Source organism: Bacillus rossius, chromosome 2 (genome assembly GCF_032445375.1).
Source record: "Bacillus rossius redtenbacheri isolate Brsri chromosome 2, Brsri_v3, whole genome shotgun sequence".
Lineage (NCBI taxonomy): Eukaryota > Metazoa > Arthropoda > Insecta > Phasmatodea > Bacillidae > Bacillus > Bacillus rossius.
In genome coordinates, this window is record NC_086331.1 from 14964037 (window position 1) to 14980697 (window position 16661).

The 16661-nt window shown below is 39.2% G+C and overlaps 1 protein-coding gene across 7 annotated transcripts in view; it reads left to right on the plus strand.

Annotated features, from left to right (window-relative positions):
• LOC134529126 (neprilysin-4-like) overlaps window positions 1–16661 on the plus strand; it is a 79667-nt gene that overhangs the window by 8955 nt on the left and 54051 nt on the right. For 2 of the 7 annotated variants that reach the window (XM_063362881.1, XM_063362887.1), the window contains exons 1-5: window positions 2758–2942; window positions 3613–3685; window positions 4334–4487; window positions 7421–7536; window positions 14529–14698. In XM_063362881.1, the coding sequence (XP_063218951.1) occupies window positions 7436–7536; window positions 14529–14698 (271 nt within the window). In that variant the 5' untranslated portion in view covers window positions 2758–2942; window positions 3613–3685; window positions 4334–4487; window positions 7421–7435. Of the gene's footprint in view, window positions 1–2736; window positions 2943–3612; window positions 3686–4333; window positions 4488–7420; window positions 7537–14528; window positions 14699–16661 lie in introns of those variants that run through there. The other 5 variants (XM_063362886.1, XM_063362882.1, XM_063362883.1 and 2 more) reach the window with 5 other exon arrangements.

The following is a 16661-nucleotide window of genomic DNA, read 5'->3' on the forward strand; positions in this document are numbered from 1 at the left end:
AAATAATACATGTTCTAAGTAGTTACGCTTCTCATAAACATATTTCATCTCATGCTGATTTAATGTTTTATTTTTATTTATTTGGAATGCAGTAAGCTGACTTTTAAGTACAGAAAATTGGTCAATGATAAATAAATGTTGCTCCATATGGTTACAAATGTATCCAATTTGGCTACAAATGTAGCCAATTGCTTCATATGACTACAAATGTAGCTTTGTAGCCTGGCTACAAATTTAGTCAAATGTAGCCAATCGTTAAATTTATTATCATGCATACATATATTTTAAATATTTAGTTATGTATACGCATTTTTAACATAATTATTAATATGCTTAGCATATATATAGTATACTTTTTGTGCATACGCATATTTGTAACACACATATGCTAAGAAAATATATAAATCGTTTTTAAATATTGAATACTATAGATAAGTCGTCGAAAAGTAATACTAACAGAGCATGATTTAGCAAAACTTCTGTTGATTTTCGCTGTGTGCTCCTGGTTATTCCTGGCAATACATTTGCTTCTTTACTCCATGTGTTCCTGGTTATTCCTAGCAATAATTTTGTTGATTTTCTCCGCGTGGTCCTGGTTATTTCCGAGCAAACAATCGCACCATGTTTTTTTTTTTTTCGATAAGATATATTAAATTATTTTCAGAGTTTCGTTCAATTGGTGAATTTCAGTTACCAAATTAAAACTAACAATATTTTTAATCAGGTAGCTATTCATGTATCTAAATTTGCTATACTTCTAACTAGATAGAGAAATTGACTAATTTTGGCTACATTTGTAACATGGCTACAAAGCTACATTTGTAGCCGGATGGAGCCATCAACTATATTAGTAGCCAGGCTACAAGGCTACATTTGTAGCAAAATAGAGCAATTGGCTACATTCATAACCAAATCGGCTACATTTGCAGCCAGATGGAGCACCATTAAATCAGGATTTTCCAATATTTTGTACTTAAAAGACAGCCTACTACATTCCAAATAAAAAAAATTCAAATTAAATCTGCGCCATTTTCCGTAATAAATATTTGTAGCTATTATCTAAAAAAAAAAGAAGAAGGTACTTTATGCATGCAAAAATTACCATAGCCATCTTTCTTGTAGTATTACAAATTATTTCTTGGCAAACTTGTTTCCAAAGGAGTCTTTTGTAAAATTACAGAAGATTTTTTTTTCTTTGTACCTACTCTCTCACGGGTTTTTAATGCCGTGTGTCGCAACTGAACACCCATCAACAGCATCGTCTGATGATGCCACTGTCAACCTTTGAACATGTTCTGAGCCAGCGAGTTGGATATAAACACACGTTTTGCGAAACGAGACACGGTAAACAACGAAGGTCGTGGAGATCACCGCCGGAATAAGCTGCGTGATCACGAACACAACATTTTTCGTTAAACTCTGACCAGTGATGACGTTGTAACGGCATGTACCGTAACCTTCGAGTGTGAACACACATTTAGGACAGTATTTATCGCACCGGTGCTACGTTAATACCACGTGTGTATCAGTTGATGGTGCGAAACGAATATAACAGGTAAGCGATGTGATTGACCCATTGTAACTATAAAATAATGTGAAATTTTAATGCCAAGATTTTCGTTTTATCATAACTGGGTATGTTAACGAGCCAAACCTATCTAAGATGAGGTTTAAAGTAAGCAATATTGTATCTAGGAATTGCTACTTTAGTATTTTTTTATCTATGGTTTTCACTTTTGCTAGGGCAATACACAGGTATTGCAACATTTAAGACACAGTGCTATTTTACTCTATCTTTAAGTTTAAAAAAATAATATTTATTTATCAGTGAAACATCACTTTCATGTTTCCCTGACGAAATTGTTTATTCAACGGACACGTGGTTCAGTGGTCACGGTTGAGTGGTCGCGTGGCTTTGACGTGGCTCGCCAGTCACGCGGAGTGTGCTGGTTCGCGACCACCTGGCGCGGTGGCTGGAGTGTTCCGGTGTTGCGTGGAGTGTTCTCGAGTCTTCGAGACAGGCCCGCGCGCATGCGCAGTCTGCGGTCCGGGGATTCCCGGAACGTGCGTGTTGGGTGCGTGTTCCGGTGGGGCGTGGAGTGTTCTCGAGTCTTCGGGACCGGTCTGCGCACATGCGCAGTCTGCGGTTCGGTGATTCCCGGAACATGCATGTTTGATGCGTGTTCCGGTGTTGCGTGGAGTGTTCTCGAGTCTTCGGGACCGGTCTGCGCACATGCGCAGTCTGCGGTTCGGTGATTCCCGGAACATGCATGTTGGATGCGTGTTCCGGTGTTGCGTGGAGTGTTCTCGAGTCTTCGAGACAGGCCCGCGCGCATGCGCAGTCTGCGGTCCGGGGATTCCCGGAACATGCGCGTTGGGTGCGTGTTCCGGCATTGCGTGGAGTGTTCTCGAGTCTTCGAGACCAGTCCGCGCGCATCTGCAGTCTGCGGTCCGGGGATTCCCGGAACGTGCGCGTTGGGTGCGTGTTCCGGTGGGGCGTGGAGTGTTATCGAGTCTTCTAGACCAGCCCGCGCGCATGCGCAGTCTGCGGTTCGGGGATTCCCGGAACGTGCGCAGGGCTTCGAGCGGCCCAGGCGCGGCTGCGCGTGACGTGGTCAAGTGTCGGGCTTCGCCGTGACCTTCCCAGGAGCGAGAGAGAGTCGTTACGACCAATTGCCGGGTTGAATTGTGGTCCGCGGCGTGTTGGGGGGAAGGGGGGGCGGAGGGCAGGGGTCCATTCAGGCGGCGGATGGCATGGGCGACGCGTCGCGGCGAACGTGCGAAGGCGTCGGTTCCTTGACGGCGGCGCGCTCGGTAAACCTTTCATGTGCTATTCGCGAGACGTTTGCTGAAACATACACATGTTGTACATTTTGTTGCAATGATGCAAGTAAAATAGTGTTTATTTTCTGACGCCCAGCCGCGGGAATTGCGCTCTTAAGGTGGGTTCTCACGCTCTCGTCATTTCTGTCAGTTAAGGACTATTTCTGTAAGTTTGACACCACGCAAGTTTTTAATTTGTTCTTCTGTCACTGTAATTTTCAACAAATTTTAACTAAGTGTAATGTAATTGGTGCAAAAACTTGCGCAATTATAACTATTACCAACATTTGCGCGATATTTTACACCCATTATATAAGATATCTGTTGAAGATATTAGTAACAAAATCACAATTTGAAGAGATGTACAGTGTTAAGTTTACATAAATAGCCATTAACTAATATTAATGAATAGAAAATTAAAAGAAAAAATAAACATGGCATGTGAGACCCCATCTTAACAAGACTGTATTAAAAAAAAACTAGGTACTACAAATAGTGGAATGTCACAAAACAGGCGATTAAAAGTCTCCAAATAGGCTTAAAAAGAAGAATTTTATATATGTTCTAAGAATAAATTCCACAGTTTTCCAGTTGTTTCAACATTTCATATTTAGAGTGTTCAAAAATGTTGCTATAATTAAAATTTTTTGGTCATGATTTGGGAGACTAGATTACTTACATTTCCAGATACACGAAGTGTGTACGGTTCAGTTTGTAGATTTCTAAATAAGTAAACAGGCAACTGGTTTCCAAAGAGTTCCTTCGTGAACCAGCCAATTGTTCCCACAGTGCGCGCCGAGTGTCCAGTTTTGCACCAGTGCCTCTTTGAGCTGAGAGCTGCCTCGTCGCCAGGCTCCATAAGGTTGGTATTCGCTTGTCTTACAGGAAAATTGGTGGTCATGCATGAATGAACGTGTGCAGGATCAGATCGATGTCATGTGGCCATTCGCTCAGCCACAAATCACGTTCTCTCCGAATAGCACGCGATTGTCAGCTTTTCAAAACCTGTTTGTCATTAGCTTATGTTCTTTTAGGGTGTGTAAAATAACTCATAATCAGGGGCATGTATTTTTTGCGAGATAATATGATTGCTCATTAGATTGCAATATGGCATGACTGCGCTAGCGATTTTTTTCCCTTGTAATTGGCGGCCGTCTGCAAGAAAAGCTCTTGCCCTATTTGACGGGGCCATTCGCTACATTTACCAGAAATAAATACAGCCAAACAAGAAACACAGACAATGCTACAAAGTGTTTAACTCACATCTTGTCTGGAAATCTTTTCTAAATAAATAAATAAAAACATGACCCCGTAAATAATCCAAGGACAAATGTAGACACATGAAAAACTCGCGTTTTCGTTACGTGGTAAGCTAAAATTCAAGTTTGTTTGGCCTACTTCCGAAATTAGTCCATAATAATAGAGACAGGAAAACTTGGCTGATTCATTTCGCGATACACCCAAATTTAAACCCGGGTATCTTTGCGCTGATTGTGCAATTGGCTCACAGTTCAGCTGGTTGGACTCTGGACCAGTGAGAGAGACCATCAACAGAAGAAGCTTCGAATCACAGGCTACGCAGTTGAGTCATCTCGCAAGTCACCAGACAATTTACAGGCGGCATTTTCCCGACCAAGCAGAGGACTGTGGAAGCGAGCTTAAAGGTAAGTGAATTTTTCCAGTCCCTACATATTATATGTGGAGGACTCTGAGCCAATAAGAAATTTTCAACCGCATAAGTATCGAATCACATGCAGTCCAGTCGAGAAATCGCTCACTTAAGCAGCCAATGAACAGGTGACATTTGCCCAAGTATTCAGAGGACTGCAGAGTCTTTCCTAGAGGTCACTGAACAAGCAAATGTTTTCAGTCCCCGTTAAAATGTCACGAAGGTGCACAAACCTCTCCATTGCTTTGTAACGCGAATTATGCAGGTGTCTGTAATCACGGCCCGCTTGTTTTTATTAATTCTTAAGGTGCTTCGCGACAGTCTGGCGTCAGTATAACAGGACGGGACCGTAAAGGTTGGGTAGGAAGGAGTTTTTGGTATGCGTCTCGTTGAAAACGAGGCCTTTGCACAGGCCAGAAAAAAAATCGCGGAGTCATTTCGTGAGATGATAAACTTCAAGTAATCATACCTTTTTGCTGCCCCTGCTGTTGGGTTCACTGTTAATTAAGAGGACTGATGACCAATTAGAGACACCCAATTATAAAAAATCCATCGAATCACAAGTTAACCCAGTTGAGACGCTTCACACGTCAGCAGTCAATGAACGGGTGATGTTGGCCCGAGTGCGTAGAAGATCCCGGAGGTCATTGAACAGGCGAATCGGTACAGCGCCCACACGTTACAGATTCGGGAAATTGGTGGAAGGAGCACTTGTATGACATGAGTAGAGACCTGCAAAATTCGCGGATTCATTCGGTGATAGGCTAGAATTCAAACACATATACCTCTTAGATAATTTTGCTATTGGCTTACTGTTCATCTGGACGAATCTCAACCAGTTATAAACCATCAACCAAAGAAGGATCGAATCACAGACAAACCAGCTGAGACGACTTACAAGTCGGCAGCCAATGAACTTGCGTTATTTGCCCGAGTGTACAGGGGTATGTGCAGTCTATCCTGAAGGCCATCGAAACCGCGAATTTTGCAGGTCTCTAGACATGAGTTCAGGCCGTCTGGAGCGCCACCTCTCTCGTCGTGGTTCAGGCACCAAAGTTTATGTCTGATGAGAAGCTGCATCAGCCATCACGGGGGAGTGCAGATGGCGACGCACTTTAGGTGAATATACACTCGGGCTGACACGACCTCACGAATCCCAGCCGAAAATGCGACTAAATTGCAAGTGTTTCGGAACCCACCTTTTTGCCGACACATCCGCAAATAATACCAAAATTAAAAAAATACACACACACACACGCTCAAACGTGTCTGATCAGTAGAGCCATGTATTTCTTAAAGAAAAAATCTGTTTGCTCATTAGACTGCGATAAGTAGGGGCAGACATTTTTTACGAAAAGATCTGAACAACTATTAGACTGCAAGAAGGTATACCCGCACCTGTGGTTTCTTCCTTGTGATTGGCGGCCGTCTGCGAGAGAAGTCGTTGCCTTGTTTGACCGAGCCACTCAGGACGCGTTTACTTCCGCACTGAATCACTGTGATTGGTGTTGTTACAATCTGTATGTACCTGGGAGAAACTCTCGCAATCACGAAACACGGACGACGCTACAGTGTTTTAACTTTAATCTAGTATCGACATCTTTTCATGAAATCTCCATGCCCTTAGCGATAAGGTATGCCTGCTCTAGCGATTGTTCCCCGTCTGCAAAAGAAGCCATCGTCCTATTTAGCCGGGCCATTCAGGGCTCACTTGCTTCCGCGCTGGTTGACTGTGATTGGTGTGCTGACAGTAGACACGTAGCTAAAATAATCGCAGCCAACCACGAAACACCGACAATGCTACAAAGTTTTAACACACAGCAGGTCTGGAATTTTTTTTTGCGAAATATGCGTGGCCCTACTGATCAGTAGAGACATGCAAAATTCGCGGATTCATTTCGCGATAGGCTAGCATCAAAACAACTGTACCTTCGTACCGCTTCTGCGATTGGCCCACATTTTATCAGGGGAACTGTGAGCCAATGGGAAACACTAAACCAAGAAAGTGCCGAATTACGGACAGCCTAGTTGAGACGTCTCACGCGTCAGTAGTCAATGAACAGGTGTCATTTCCGCGAGTATTTAAAGGACTGTGGTGTCTATCCTAGAGGTCAATGAATCCGCGAATTTTGCAGGTCTCTACTGATCAGTATCAACAATACGTTGATCTACACACAGAACATTCCCAATCATTACATTATGAATGTTACCGGAAGAGTTAAATGGTTTTTCTCCAACAGAGTATGTTGTTGTCCGTGCACACACAGGTTGTGGTCAGTGTTGAAACGTTTTGAAATCTTGATTTAATGAGCCATCTTTAAATAACTTGCAAAGTTTCAAAGTTAACTTTTTTTGCAGTATGATTTAATCGAAGCTACCCGATTATAATTTTTTTGCCGCGGAACCCGCGCAGTGAATTAATTTAAAAAAAAAGTATACATGATTTTATTTTGAATTGTTATCAATACTATGGCTATTCAAGATTGCTTAGCAAAAAAATTTAATAGTTTAATATGTAATTTGTAGTCCCATTATTTAATAGTTTAATGCAGAGTGAAGGTTTAACATTTTTTTTAAAAAACTATTACGCGTGTTTTTATTTTATACTTCAGAACCATCATTGTATATTAATAATGTTCGCAGGCTTTCACGGCCATTGTCTGAAGTAGCTTGGCTTCTGGGTTGTAGCCGTGTCCTTGGCGAATAATTCACCCACGTTTCGGTCGACATTGCAGTCGCCATCATCAGGGAGCAGTCAGTAGGTACCTGCTCCCTGATGATGGCGACTGCAATGTCGACCGAAACGTGGGTGAATTATTCGCCAAGGACACGGATAGAACCCAGAAGCCAAGCTACTTCATCATTGAACGGCCTTGTCGACTGTTCTCGGCTCGACGCGCAGTTCTGGGACATCCTGTGGTGTTGCAGAGTCGCCGCGGCACGATGAACCTGATTCCTGAGCCAGGACACAGGGGCAAGGGCAGGTGTCGTCTGTGTCCCCGGTGCTGTCGCCTGGCCGCCTCCCGCCAGACCGGCAGAGTGAGGTGAGTACCGCACCGAGCTCACAACATTGTCTCGCCTCCATGCCAAGGCGCTTCTTGGCATACTCCAAGGATCGGCAGGACCTTCTCGTGTGCTCCACGTTCATGTGGTAGCGGAATAACATGGTTGCTTGACGTTCTCCGAGGATTGGTGGTAGCATAATTAGAGACCGGAAAAATTCGCAGATTAATTTCGCGATAGTCTGAAATTCATACACATATACCTTTAAGCTGCTCTTGCTATTGGCTCACTGTTCGTCTGGGCGACTCTGAGCCAATTAGAAACCCTCATCCGAAGAAGTGACCAATCTCGGGCAAACCAGTTGAGACGACTCACAAGTCAGCAGCCAACGAACTGGCGTTATTGGCCCGAGTGTACAGAGGACTGTGTAGACTATCCTGAAGATCATCGAAAACGCGAATTTTTCAGGTCCCTAAGCATAATAAACCAGTTCCTTGGAATTCTCCAAGAGTTGGTGGTAGCAGATGGTTCCTTGATATTCTCCAAGACTTGGTGGTAGTGTAACAAGCAGCCATTCATCTCTGGGGCTCGGTTTTGGTTGCCGGCCCGGATTGGCTCAGTTCGGTGACAAAGTTAGTTGGTTGAAGCCTGTCTGGTGGTGGACCTTGGTGGTCACCAGTTTCCGATGTCAGTACGTACTGGTTGGGTCAGCGCCTGCCGGGCGGCGGAAACCTGAAGCTAACTTCCTGTGAAACTCTGTCCACTGACTTGCGCAGGCAGTAGGCGGTCCGCAAGTTGGACAGAGCGGAGGGGACCTGTTTTCCAAGTCTAATTCAGATGTTGGGCTCTGGATTAAATAAGATCTGTAAGACGACTCCTATTCTACCCTAAAAGGGCACAGACACAGGAGGGGAGGTGGCGGGTGAGCCGGCCTTCGGGCCGGAAAACAGTGTAATAAGCAAGAAACTTAGTATGCTCCAAGGATTGGTGATAGTAATATAAAATTGTTACTAGAGATTCTCAAAATATTGGTAGTAACACTCCAAGTATTGGTGGTAGCAGAATAAAACGGTTACTGGATATTCTCCAAGAATTGGTGGTACCAGAAAAAAGAAAGTTCCTTGGTATGCTCTAAGAATTGGTATTAGTAGAATACGAGGTTTGCCGGACATTTTCCAAGGATTGGTGATGGCACACTAAGCATGTTCCTCGATATGCTCCGAGGATTGGCGGTAACAGAATGAGCATGTTAATTGGTATGATCCACAATTGGTGGTTGCAGAATAAAAGATTCCCTTGGTATGCTCCAAGTAATGGTGGTAACAAAATAAGCTAGTCCCTTGGTATGATCTAAGTATTGGTGGTAGCAAAATTTACAAGCACCATGGTATGCTCCAAGGATTAATGGTGGTACAATCGAACGTTCCCTAGTATGTTTAAAGGATTTGTGGCAGCAGGATAAGCACTTTTATAGCTTTGCTCCAAGAATTGTTGTTAGCACACTAACAAGGTTCCCTGGTATGTGTCAATAATTGGTTGTGGCTCAATAAGCAGGTTTCTTGTTATGCTTCAAGAATTGGCGGTAGCACAATAAGCAGATTCCCTGGTATTTTCAAAGGATTGATGGTAGCAGAATAAGCAGAATCTTGGTATGCTCAAATAAATGGTGGTAGTGCAGAAAGCAGAATTATTGGTATGCTCAAAAGACTGGGGGGAACATTATGTTCAGGTTCTTTGGTATGTTCCAAGGACTGGTGGTAGCAGAATAAGCAGGTTCCTTGGTATGCTTCAGAGATTGGTGGTTGGAAAAAAAAAAAGCAGGTTTCTTTGTATGTTCCCATAATTGTGGTAGCATAATAAGCATGTTCTATATTTTTTTGTTAAGATTGGTTGTAGCAGAATAAGAGGGTATTTTTGTATACTGTCCAAGGTTGTTGTTTGTCTGTATTTGCTGTCCTTGTTGCAATTGTATCGCCGTTTTCAGCGCAATGTGTTTGTCTGTATTGTAATTAACTTATTTTTTAATTTTAAATTAGTTACACCAAATTCCTTCCACGAATTTATCTGTGTTGTCCGAGCATTTTAAACATACTATCAGCTAAATTTGGCTGTTTCTTCGTGTAATTATGTGTTTATTTTTGTTGTCTTTTCTTGAGGGTTTCCGTGACATCCAGTTTAAACCAGGAATGACGTGTGTTCATATAATTGTTTCGCAGTTATGATATGTTGATGGAGTGCAGACGAATGAACGGGTGAAGTAAATGGGAGTACCTCGAGAACAACTAGTGGCTCACGGCAACGGCAGCCACGTTTACCGCTTGTGAAACATAAAGGTGTGAACCCGCCGTAAATTGGACACTATTCACCTAATTAAGAGGCGAGTAATCTGACCACTATTTTTTTTTAATTTTGGCTTGCTATTAATTTTTTTTATCACAAATGAGCCAAACAGTATTGATTTTTTTTTTGGCAAACATTTGGTGTGTGATGACAGTTTCGTCGACGTTAAAATGTTTAAGACAAATTTCAGATGACGCAAATTGACACCCATAGGGGCAGGCGTTTTCCGCGAATAAACCTGAACGTCTACTAGACTGCAACAAGGTACACCCGCACCAGCGGTTTCTTCCTTGTGATTGGCGGCCGTCTGCGAGAGAAGTCGTTGCCTTAATTTGACCGAGCAACTCAGGACGCGTTTGCTTCCGCAATTAATCACTGTGATTCGAGAATTAAACATCAAGCCGATAACAGTTGATAGGCTAATAATTAGAGATACTAAAAAAATTAAAATGTTTATTAGTTTTTGCATTAAAGGCTTTTTTTTAGTTTTAAAATCCCCACCTCTCACCAAATTATATGATACTGGGACTACAAATTTTTGTTACGCAATTTCGGAAAAAACCCTGTTCTTGAAATTTTTGGGGGATAAGTTTACTATGCTAACTTAGCAAGTAATTTGAAAATATGACTCATTTAAGCAAATAATTTGCTATTATGTAGACACAGTATCTAATAATAGGGTGCTGGGCGGGGATTTTAAAACTTAAAAATAATTCCTATAACTCAAAAATTACATTTTTTAAATTTGTTTTTTTTTATTCAGAACCATAATTAATTGGCCTATAAACTGACCTCGGCTTGACATTGTGTTCTGGGACATCCAGAATACACACGGCGACATGTGTTGCTTTAACATACACGTTTAATGCAATGGGCGGAAGAATGTTGGCCTGAGCCCGCCCATATAAAAACAAATTAGTGCGTGTACTTACGTACTCGCGTTAGAAGTTATACTTTCTTACAAGGCGTAATAAAATAATCAACCTAAAATAATTTTGCATACAAATAATAATTAATAGAAATAATATAATAAAAGGAATGGCGTGTTACTATAAAACCAATTAAAAACATCAATAAATACTCAGTAATCAATATTAGATAATATAAACATGTACCTAAAACTATTTTTTTTAAATTTTGAAGAGTAATTGAAATAAATTTTAATTAATAAAGAAAATCATAAAATATGCGGAACGTTTATTCTAATTTATTAATTTTCATTATTTATTAAATAATAATATTTTTATAATGCAAATATTATACATACGGGAACATAACCTCACTTATATAAATGCATTTTAAAAAGTTTATAAACCTAATTTATATCATTAATATTCATAATAAATAAATGTTTTAGTTATATCGATCAATATCAATCATAAAAGTATATGACTTAAAAGCATATATAATTTTTATTTATATATAGACATTTTTATTCTGTCAATTTTTGTTGCATGCTGCGCGCGTGTCGTAAAAATTCATTCTCATCATATTTTCATAACGCACCCAAAGAAGTATAACCTAATCACACTTACATAAATACGCTTTAAAAAATTGGTTGTCTGTAAAGTCGGTTTACGGACGATAGTTTAACGTGACAACGTCATAACAAAACATTAATGAAATGATTGCATACTTACCTAATTCAAATATGATTATTACTTTAACGAATAGATTATTTTAACTATAACTTTTATACATGTTTCTATTTAACTTCTTCCAATCTGTGTTATTCTGTTAAGGACATGACGATGATAGGAAAAGTAGGAAACGAATGGGAGTGTTTCAAGTTTAATGTGCCTCGAAAAAGTCAAATCGATGGTTGTTCCAGTCGAGTGGAAGAGAGATAGATGCGGCACAAGCGTACAATAAGTGTAACGGGACACAGCGTAACGGGACAATGTGCGTAATGGGACACTTTTTCGTGCGTGGAGCCGGCGTTCAAAATTTTATTAGACGTTGTCACGTCAAAAGTTGATAATCACAATTTCTATCACTAACATTCACAATAAATAAATGTTTTGATGATATGGGCTAGTATTCAATATTTATCACTAAGTATAAGAATTAAATTAAATATACATTTTTTATTTGTATGTAGACTTTTTTTTTCATCCTGTGTAAAAATTCGTTGCATTGTGTGCGCGCAACGTAAACATTCGTTTTCACAACAAAAACAAACGAGTCCGTATGCTTTGAAAAGTCGTCGTCTTGGTAGTTATTTAGGTACGTTGTTTGGTGTTGTGGGCAACGCCACGGTTGTTACACTTGTTAACAATCTTGTCGCCGAGTGCATAGTTTACGGCCGCTTCTAAATATTATAACCTAGCATTCGTGCCTCACTCGAGTGTTCCTCGTCGCCTGCGTACCGTAATTTATGGTGCCTGCGTGCAGCTGTGTGGTAAACATTCAAGTGGCCGCTCTGGCTGGCAGTGCGTTATGTAAGTGAGGTTAAGTGATAAAGTCGAATTTTCTTGGCGAGTCTTGAGCAAACTTGGCCTTATAACTAGAAGGCCGTAGACGTCTACGGCATGATGTTTCCCTTGGGACTTAAAGCGGAGCACATAAATGCTGACAAATCAATGATAATTGATAGAGTTTAAAGCTTGGTATCGTTCTGATATTTACCTTTTTTTTTCATTGAATTCATCAAGTGAAGGAATGCCGATTCTTAAATTATTTTTATGGTGTTTTTCTTGGTTTTTAAAGTACTTTAATTAGCCAGCGGATATAAACAAAATATGGTCCGTAGATGCTAAAAATATTTAGATTAAAACTTATTAGCATAAAATTTGCACGTACATTTTCTTTTGACAAATCATTATCGTAGGAATATATGTTTGTTCATAGTTTATACACTATATATGTATATATAGGTAGTTTTTTATAATCGTGCTTGATGCGAAATTTGTAGATCAAATCTGTACTAAAAGTTTACAATTAAATTAGAATAAGAGCAATAGATATTGTATTGCCACGTCTCACTCTGCTAGCGAGGCCAGGCGGGTGTCTGTGGTTCGATCCCTAATGGCGGCACGAATTATATGTTTTATGACCACCGAGTAGGTTAACGAGCAGTTCGGCAAAACTCGAATACTTTATCCAAACCCGAAACAGACACGTAAAGCACAAGACAAGAATCAAAGTAACAGACTTATAGAAGGGAAAAAAAACACTGTTCTAATGTAAACAGTTCTTCATAGATTCAACTTTAAAGGGAGTGATGTTTCAACTGAAACCTTCTCTATTAGCCGTTAGTGAAGCTACGTTGCTAATCATTATGATTACTAACAGTCCATGTTTAATAACATAATAGTTTGATTTCTATAGATGCTGTGGCGGTTGGGTAGTCAGATCATTTCCCCCCCTCTACACCTTCCATGGTGGCTACGGTGGTTGGGTTGACATATCATTCTCCCCCTCTTCTCCTTGAATGTTTTCCGGGTTCGATTCACAGCGGGTGTCTTCATTGGAATTTTTTTGCTGACGCGAGCCGGTGGTTATTCGGTATATTTAAGTTTCCCTTTCTCATTCTTTCCATCAACGTTTATTTTTTCTCTCATTTCCCCCTTCCCCTCTCATATTCTGCAGTGACCCCGATGTCATCGAGACTGCAAGCCTCAGTTAATGTGTTCATTCCGCCCACCGTTAAGGAAACAATTGGCTGCAGAAGGACTCAATATGACGGACAAGAATAATGCAAAGTGGTGGCTACCGAGAGAATAGCGGAATGGAAATGGATGTAGCAATGTATTAGAGAAAACATTCAGCGATGGATTCCTTACAAAATATTACACACCATGATCTTGTATCCTTAATTATCTTGTTGGGGCGTGAGTAAATTTTACGGCACATGTTTAAGTTACATTGTGCAAATGTGGACACTTTTACCTATTATAAGCAGGTTTAAGTACCTATTGGACAATACAATACACACCAAATGTTTCGCCAAAAAATTAATGTACCTTTTTTTATTACCGCCTAAATTATGTGTACATGACATAGCCTAACAGTTTATTACATAACTAATTAGTAGACTTATATATATATTTTTTCTTTTTTCAATACAAATGTTATGTTTTCAATCATTTTAAATCAAAAACAATGCTATCATTTTAGTATAATAATATAAATTTTCATTTAAGATAACTTTCAAAAAGTATCACTTAAATTGTTTTATTATGCAAGCAAAATTATATAAGTTAAATAATGAGTAAATTAAAAGGGAAAAAAAATTCTATTAAGTAAGCCTGCAATATTAAACCCAAAATATTTTCTATTCAATATGAAGAATCACAAATGATTCATGTTCGCGAACAGTACACGTTGACAGTTTACAATGGAAGGTGAAGCATTTAATCAAATCGTAGTTCAAATTAATACAAAATAAAAAGGTTATAAACATGAATTTGATCAAATAAGTTTATGTCTTGTTGGTCAAAATGTTTCAAAAAGTAACCTTTTGTTCTCTAAAACAATTTATAACTATTTTTATATTGTATACAGTCGTCATTTTTTCTCAACCTATTTCATGCCAAAATACGAGTATTTTGTGAAATGTACCACGCCATTTTTGTTGCATTTTAAAAATTGTTTAGACACTAAAATAGTCTGTAATAGCAACTCAATATTAGCAAGGCCACGTAGTTCGTAGTTACCGTGGGTTCATTTTTCTCCAATTTTGAATGTTTAGGTGGTGTGTGATCGACGAAGCCAAGAATTACCGCTACAGGAAGCTGAGGTTTCTGCCTTTACTTCCTGTGGTACTTCTGCCTGTGTTCCTACTGGCCGCGTCCATCAATCACCACTTGAAAGATCACCCGCAGCAACATTCACTCACGCCACTTCCTGCTTCCGGAGAAGGTGAGTCGACTGCTCGTGTGAGGAATAATCGATTTAAATCGCTATGCTCAGAATAGAAACAAAGTTGTTAATAGTAACTAACATATTTTATTAGTTGTGCAAGACATCAAACATATTTCAAATATTTTTATGATAATTTTAATCAAGGCTCTTGTTAGTAAAACGATATAGGTATATGAATAAAATTTATTAATAAAATAATATAACAATTTGATTGTTATAAGCACTGTTCATAACTATTATTATTAGCATTATTATTTTGTATTTGAAAGCTTAAAATATTACAGAAATTTAAATATGAAGTCATATCTAACAAATAAAAATTTAATTAATTAAAATTAAAATTTAGTTTTATTTAAATATGAAACCCGAGCATCTGGGTGACAATTCAATTCAATTCAAGAGATTTATTGACGTATAAGGTACACTTTACAATGGTTTGGAATATTATACAATTGACACCCCAGCACATGGTGCTCTTTTGACAAAATTTACACATGGTAACACATATGTTGATGAAATGTATAAAAACAGGAACAATTAAAAATCATAAAAGGAAAATTTAAGAAACCTTAAGAAGAATGCATATATCGGAAAATGCTAATAAATTTGTTTTTTGTACTCGTAAATTTTATGTAATAATTTTTTATTTGTAATTTTGTGGCAATTTTTATATCTGACACCTGTCACTTTTTTTAGTTATTTTAATTGAATTATCTTTTTTACGGATCGAACCCGGGTGTTAAAATAAATCATTATTAAAACATGTGATTTTTTTTAATGAATTTTGGAATTTTTCCTAGTTTCTAGCTTAATAATTGCAGATTTACAACATTGTGACCAACATGGCGAGCGCCACAGTAATAAATGAATGCTGCACTCTAGCGGGAAAAAATTAAACTAATATGGCGGCAGCACTCTCTAGCAGACGAAAACAAGATGGCTGCCATGATGTCTAACTGGCTGACGTAATAACTGCTCTAGAATTAGTGGTGGAAAGTCAGTCTGTCAGTGGCTTCAGTGGAGGAAGGATTCGTCGCAATTTTTTTCCCTCACTGGATTTGAACCAAGTACTTTTTTATAAATGTAATTTTTTTTTTCAACTTTTTTTCAATTTAAAACAGTTAAAAATCAAGTATTTTTAATATTGCGGACAATTTTCAAATTGGCAGAAGTTTTTAATATTAAAATTTTATTAATTAATTAATTTTTATAATTTGTTTCCTTAATTTTTAGCATAAAAATCGCGGATTTTCAATACGGTGGCAATAACTAAAATTGCAAAGCTAGTGATTTGGTTGTTAGATGGCGGAAAACTCTAAAATGTAAAATAGTGGAAAACAAAATGGCGGAATATTCCAGAAACAAATATAGCAGACCCAAAATCGGGGATCCAGGATGGTGGAATCTAAGGTGGTGACTGAGGTCAAGGTCAAGGTCAAAGGTCAGGTTCAAGGTAATTTAATAAGGCAGCTATGACATCACAATCTAACATGGCGGTCTGCACTTCATTCACCTTAGCCACAAGCCAGCAGCTGGAGGAACAGTTATATACTACTGCCGCAAAAAACGTAATGCTGTCTAGTCCCATTCTAGCAGCAGTTGCGTTTAACTATGTATTTTCACGAGTGTGTTGCGTTACAAGACGTAGCCAATAAATCATAGTGTTACGATTTTAATAATATTTAATAATATTCGTATAGGGATAGCCAAATTATTATTTTCTGCACAGTTTTAATGACTGCTAATATTTACAACACTAATACATAATCTTACTTAAAATGCCTACTAATCAATTACGCGCACTCAGTATCTCGAGTCCTTACACACCGCACACCTCGCTGGGCCGCACCCCTTGCGCTACTCTCGCCGCAGCACACCTCGTGCCTCCGTCGCCGCCGTCGCACTTCCCTACGCCGAGAAGCTCACTCCAACTCGCCGAGGAGCTCACTCCAACTCGCCG